Source organism: Alligator sinensis, unplaced genomic scaffold (genome assembly GCF_000455745.1).
Source record: "Alligator sinensis unplaced genomic scaffold, ASM45574v1 scaffold262_1, whole genome shotgun sequence".
Lineage (NCBI taxonomy): Eukaryota > Metazoa > Chordata > Crocodylia > Alligatoridae > Alligator > Alligator sinensis.
Window position 1 is genome coordinate 3,717,641 of NW_005841904.1, and position 6,678 is coordinate 3,724,318.

Sequence of the window (6,678 nt, forward strand, 5' to 3'; positions counted from 1 at the left end):
CAGCTGGAGGAGCCACAGGAGAACATGCAGCCCAACCAGCTGTGCCTGCCTCTCCCTGGACCATCTGAATCGCCGAATCTTCCAAAGCTGATTCAGCCAAATCGATTCAGAAGAGTGATCCGAATCTCCAAACTGAATCACTGTCCTCCGAATCGAAATCAAATACTTCCCTATTTGCACAGGTCTAATAATGGCCCTCTGTTTGGATAGGTCTTGATCTCCCAGTAATCAAACTTCTCTTCTGCTGCGTGCTCGTCTGCTACCCCGGGAACTTCTCCCCTGTGTAGTTTCAGAGCTCTATCCACTGTGCTTAATCATCGGTATTAATGCTCCTTCCTCCATCTGGATGAAGAATGTCTTGCATTCAAAAGCTTGCCTAACTTTACCCCGACCATGCAGTTGGTCCAATAAAAGCTACCACCCCAAAACAATCTTGCCTCTACCATCATTTGTCTCTTCGGCTTTGTAGAGCAGAGAAGCAAGGTAAAGGGACCTGGTTGAGATACAGTGCAACTAAGGTGACAATGAGTTTTCAACATGGATATTCCTTTATTCCCCAGTACCCTTCCTCTGTTCAAAGCAAGACAAAACATGATATAAACCCTGTGCCTGGTTCCTAGTGTTCTGAAAATGCTAGGTGTGAACAAAGCCTTGTATAATTAAGTGGCCAAATACTACATGCGACTAAATCCAGAGTAACTAGCTTTCTTAGGATCTTACATTATTTCACAAGCTTTCTCAATCCTGAAAGTTTCAAAAAGCTCAGTTTGTACTGTGTCCAACACTGTACGTCTTGCTTATCAAAAGTGGTATGTCTTTTGTGAATGCTTAAATATTCTGCTCTGTCTTCAAATGTGAATGTCAAGCCATCTCTTGTCTATTGCTGGGTGGTGACTTACATTTTAACACTGGCCCACCCAGGGTTTAAATATCACCCACTCTTTCATCTGTGCCTGTGTTTTGGTCAGAATATGGAAATTACTGGGGTGGATCCTTGCCTCACATCATTATTAAAAATAATAAAATGAGTCCTGGATTAGTGATTTCTCTGAAATTCAAGGTTTCTTTGGGAATCTGGAATGTGGTCTACTTGTTCTTTGGTAAAAACTTCTGTATGACGTTTCTAGAAACTGCAGTATTTCATTATGATATGAATTTCTCTCTTTCTTTCCAGAAACACAGACACTTATTGTCTCCAAGAAACAATGTATTAACAAGACTGCTGAATCTGAATTCAGCAAAGTTCCCAATTTCAATTTTAGTTCAAATGTTCCAGAAGATGGTGTCTTCAAAGCTTCAAATCCAAGGTAAATGCAAAGGACATGTATAGACAGTCTTATTGAAACTTTCTTAGATTCCATTAAGTTAATAAGGGATTCTATTAATTAACAAAAGCTTGGAGTTTTTTCTATATGCGTATCTTGATGAAGTGACAATTTAAATTGGTAGTTTGGAAAAATGCTGTGTAAAGTAATGAGATTTCTATTGTTTTTTACATCTCTAGGTCTACTAAGAAAAAGGAGCCTCTTTCTAGGAAGACGGCAACAAATGTGAGAGCGTAAGTTGATGGAAAACAAAACTCTCCAAACAGTACTAAGAGCTGCTTTGAGGTGGCCCAACTTTCTAAGGTGCTCTAGTAAGGTGTCCATCTGGAGAGAGTCTATGGATGTTTTTTTTGGTGGGGGGGTGTAATGGGGCTTGGTGCACTGAACTGTGTGAGAGAGGGAGAGTATGCTGCACAACTAGAGGTATTTAAATCCTGACACTTTTGTTCCTTGCTCAGCAAAGGAAGAAAACCTTTTATACCTCTCCTCCCATTTTCATCTGGTATTTTGAGCCAAATACTAAACTACAGTGATACCTATTTTAAATTCTTGGTGGTAATGTATTCTACAGACCTCTGAGCCGATACAAAGTGGAAGCAGAACTGAAGACAAAGAACCAAGTGTTGGAAACTGCCAAACAGAAGCTACATTTACAACTAGCAGGAGCCCAGGTGAAAAACAGTAATCAATTGATCATCTTTTGATAAGCTTGCTAGGCAATACCTCTTATGAGTTATGGGAGGAATAGTGTTGTGGCTCAGTGCGTCTAAGATGTTTCTCCTTACTATACATCATTCCCAACTTCTTTTATCAGAGCTATGACTGTTTGCTGTTGAGTATATGGAAAAGATGGTTTGTCACAGTTTTTTAAGACACGCAGCCAATCTTCATCCTTCCTCAGGCTTGACCCTCGTTTCTTGAGGTAGAATTCTGCGCTTTTTTCCGTTCTGTGCTGGGCCCTGTTCTGCAGTACCATGAATAAACCTGATTATTCAGCAAACCTTACTGGCTTGGCCACCTCTGGTTCTTCCTTCAGGAGCTGTAAGCAGCATCTAAGTCTCTAAAACCCTCTGCTTTTAATCTCTACCATAGGAACATGCAATATGATTTAAAAAGCCTTTTTGGTTACTTAATAATAATAATAATAATAGCCAAACCTTTTACTCATGTCTTGCCTAATAGGCTTTGGTAGGCCTAGCTTGTATCACACCCCTTGGCTACTGGAGGCCAGGCTGTTTCCCAACACTAATATCTTAGTTGAGGATCTCAAGACTGTTGAAAGGGGATGTCAAGAGTGAGTGAATTACACTAAGTTCTTCCGTTGGCACAGTTATGTCACTATAGCTGTAAAGAAGTTTAATGCTTGATAGTATAGCCGTGCTAGCAAAAAAAGTCCCACATGTAGGCACAGTTAGAATGGCAAAAAAGTAGGTTTTGCTGGTGTAGATCATGTCATAGGGAGGATCTGTAATAAGCTGTCTGGCAAACCTGGTTTTGTTGAGATAAATCGCATCTACTTTAGTGTTTTGTTGATGATGTCAGTAGAGCTAAATGAACATAGTGCTTCTATCCCGGGAAAGATCTGTCACTCCTGCCAAGACTTCCCTCTTTTTAACAGGGCTGAGACTTTCCTGGGGAAAACTGTTTAGCCTGTGGAGATGCACCTCTCAGCTAATACCTGATGTGCCGATTAGAATTTGCTTCACTTTCTGGAGCTTGTCAGAATTTCACTTTTCTGACTTTCTAGTGAAATAGACTCTGGTTATAGTTTTACTGTGTACATAGTCATGGGATAGAATTTAGGCAGTTCCAGATTGATTGTAGCATCCAAAAAGGGGGGTCACTAGATTTATATCCTGATGGTATCAGTTGTACATATTGCTGCTTGGACTGGCAAACTTGTTTTGCAGGGAATTTACTGACTACGTGGAAAGAAGATGGGTGGAGAGGAATTCTTTACTAACTTCTGATCTTATTATGACAGGATACTATAAAGGATCTGAAGGAAAAAAATGAGGTCCTGGAAGAGGAAATTGAGAAGCTGAAGGAATTTAAAGAGAACTGCATGTTGATTTTAGAAAGCAGAAACATTGATCCAGGTGAGAACTAAGGATTTCTCTGTGCTTTGGGAGTTTAGTCACAATGGATGGAAGGTGTGGGACAAGTGGTACTTATTCTTAGATGTCATCTGAATGTTGCAGCCAAGGACCCCACATTATGCTCAGTCCTGATCTTGGTGTATTGGTATAGAAGAGACCTTCTGGTTTTAAAAAAAAGGGAGAAGCTGTTCTAGCTGGTTTGTTTCCTATGGAGCAGCCTTCTCTGGAACATTGGGTTTGCTCTTCATATGGGTGTGGAGGATGACTAATTAAGGAGTTACTACCATGGGCAAAAGATCAAGACTAGCTTGTGGATAACTGTTGAGCAAAACTGAGTAGCTTATTAAATTATTTATGAATCAGTTACAGGTAACAAAATATTGGAAGAGGAAGAAAACATGAAGGAGTGTCAGACGCAGACAATGGTGAGAACTTGTTGGAAGAGCAATATATGTGGGGTCAAATAGCCAACGTTTCATTTGCAAATGAGAATTAACAAGATGAAAAGAGGGGAATAACTGACACTTTCTGTGTGGCCAAGCTTGTTTTGGGTTCCTTTCAGTTGTTGACAGAGAACCTTAAGGAAAAATTGCAACAATTCAGTCAAATGGCTGCAAAGCAGATGGAAGAACTTCAGGTAAGACCACAACCCCTTGCATCTAGAGAAATGAAATCCTTATTCTCTTCTCTCCTTTAAATCTACAAGTAAACGTGATGTATTGTAGCAGGCTTTTAATGCTGCCTTTTGTCTTCCATTTTATACGTGCATGTAATAAGGGAATTCTGGGTGCCACTTATATGGCAAGAGATAGGTGGGGGTTGCAGTACAGTACAGCATAAGATGATTAGTAATTTCACTAGACTTCTTCTTTAGCTACTATTATACTGAATCTTTAGGATCCAGGGTGGAATCTAGTCAAAACTGTATATAGGTAAGTTCCCTTTTTTGGAAGCCGTATCAAGAAGTGGTAATGATTTTTGCAGCTAATGTTCTTTAAGCTGACTGCTATTGCATATACCCCACCAACATCCTGAGGCATATCACTACTGGAAGCACAGCTCTGTCTCTCTGAAATAAGCTCCATCCATTTGCATTTGTCTTTAGAGATTCCATAACTACAAAAGTCAAAGCATAAACTTCCCTGGAAAGAAGGATGGCCAAATAGGTTCTAGCCTGAGACTTGAAAGCCTGGATACAACTAATTCTGCCAAAAACACTTCTGTTACTTGGAGAACTGTAGCAGAAAGACTAAGTTGCCCAATTTGTGCAATGTGCATAATAGTAGTTCCCTACCTTTGTTGGCCTTTTTTTTTTAATATAAAGGCATTAAAGAGTGTAAGGTTCTCAAATCTTACAATAAGGGTCATATACAGTCCGAGGCAATTGCCGGTATTTCCATAGTTTCATAGTAGCTAGGGTCAGGAGGGACCTGATCAGATCACCTAGCCTGACCCCCTGCCACAGGCAGGAATGAATGATGGGTTCACAAGACCCCAGACAAGTGATCATCTAAACTCTTTTTGAATTTGCCTAAAGTAGGGGTTAGGACCACTTCCCTAGGAAGCTGGTTCCAGATTCTGGCCACCCTAACTGTAAAATATTGCCTCCTGATCTCTAACCTAAGCCTATTCTCCATCAGCTTATTACCATTGTTCCTCGTCACCCCAGGTGGTGCTGGGGAGAATAGGGCTCTTCCTATTTGCTGATGAATGCACAGGGGAAAAGCAACCACCATATCCATGGGAGTCCCTCAGCAGAGCACCAGGGAGCTGTCACTTGCGGGGCTTCCTGAGATGGCCCTCCCTCCTGCTGCCCTCTTACCAAGCGGGTGGGTCTCCTCTGAACCCTCTCCAGGCTGGCCACATCCCTTTCGAAGTGTGATGCCCAGTACTGGACACAGTACTCCAACTGCAGCCTGACCAAAGTCGCATAGAGGGGGAGTATCACCTCTCTGGTCTGGACTTGCTTGAGATGCACCTTTGGATGCATGACAAGGTATGACTGGCCTTGCTGGCTGCAGTCTGGCATTGGCGGCTCATGTTCATCTTGAAGTCAATAATGACTCCAAGATCCCAATCCACCTCTGTGCTTTCAAGAGGGGAGCTCTCCAGCCTGTATGTATGCTATGGATTCCTTCTCCCAAGGTGCAGCACCCTGCATTTGTCTACATTGAACCCCATCCTATTCTCATCTGCCCACTTTTGTATAAATCTGTTTGCAGCTCTCTCTCTCCCTTCAAGTGTGTCCATCTTGCCCCACATCTTAGTGTCATCAGCAAACTTGGACAGCGTGCTTTGCACCCCCAGGTTGTATCCAGATGCCAGTTGTCATAATAAAATGTTTTTGCTAATGGCTTATACCAGGCAAGCTTCCCTTTCCCCAGTGTTTCCCAACCAGTGTGCTGCAGCGCACAAGTGTTTCTGTCAGAAATGAACAGGTGCTGCGGAATTTTGCCATGGCAATGAGCTACAATAGGTATGAGGATGGGGATTGCCTTAACGGGTGTTCTGTGGAAAAAATGCATTAATGTAGGTGTGCCTTGAGCTGGAAAAGGTTGGGAAAGGAAACACTGTCCTACCTGTGCTCTCTTGTAAATGTAATCTGAATCCCTTCTGCCTTTTGTCTCCATCTGGTTAAATGCTAATTATCTGCTCTGAAGCTCCCAAGAAGTTGACTTGAGCAGGACTACTATCTTTTTTTTCAGTCAGAAACTGCTGTTTCGGTGTGAGATTATCTGTTGAGGAATGAGGCTGAACCAACGTGATCTGTTCTGTTGTAGCGCTGGTTTGGTTAAGTCCCACAGTCTGTTGCCTTAATCCTCCTTCCTTTGTAGAGGCATCCAAATGTGCACGCTGCTGTACACCAACTTATCTCTTCCCCTCCCCCCACCTTCCATTATAGATGGCAAAAGAGAAGTGGAAACTGGCTGGCGAGGAGAGGGACCCGTTCCTGGAGAAGCAGCTCCCCTTTCAAACGGAAATGGAAGAGTTTGCAACTGTCCTTAGTCAGGTGGAAAACCTCATGAATATGTAAGAAGGAAAGAGTCGCTTCTGTCCCGGCTTCTAGGCGCAGGGACTTGGAGCTGGCCTCTCCGGGGCCGCAGGACGCGGAAATTCCCCCTTGTCCGCCGGACTGGTGTGTGTGTTGTTGCTTCCCCTACTTGTCCAGCCCAATAAACGGGCGGGCCGGGCCGGGCTCGTGCCCGCCGCCACACCCTCCGGCCGCGCAGCCTCTGCTCCTGCTTCCCCCGCGC

The 6,678-nt window shown here is 43.1% G+C and overlaps 1 protein-coding gene across 1 annotated transcript in view; it reads left to right on the forward strand.

Annotated features, from left to right (window-relative positions):
* Positions 1 to 6,647, forward strand: part of KNSTRN (kinetochore localized astrin (SPAG5) binding protein) — a 9,217-nt gene extending 2,570 nt beyond the window's left edge. The window contains exons 2-9 of the mRNA XM_006018535.1: positions 470 to 483; positions 1,175 to 1,307; positions 1,505 to 1,558; positions 1,897 to 1,996; positions 3,310 to 3,424; positions 3,788 to 3,849; positions 3,987 to 4,061; positions 6,327 to 6,647. Of these exons, the coding sequence (XP_006018597.1) occupies positions 470 to 483; positions 1,175 to 1,307; positions 1,505 to 1,558; positions 1,897 to 1,996; positions 3,310 to 3,424; positions 3,788 to 3,849; positions 3,987 to 4,061; positions 6,327 to 6,458 (685 nt within the window). The 3' untranslated portion in view covers positions 6,459 to 6,647. The remainder of the gene's footprint in view (positions 1 to 469; positions 484 to 1,174; positions 1,308 to 1,504; positions 1,559 to 1,896; positions 1,997 to 3,309; positions 3,425 to 3,787; positions 3,850 to 3,986; positions 4,062 to 6,326) is intronic.
* Positions 6,648 to 6,678: the final 31 nt, after the last annotated feature.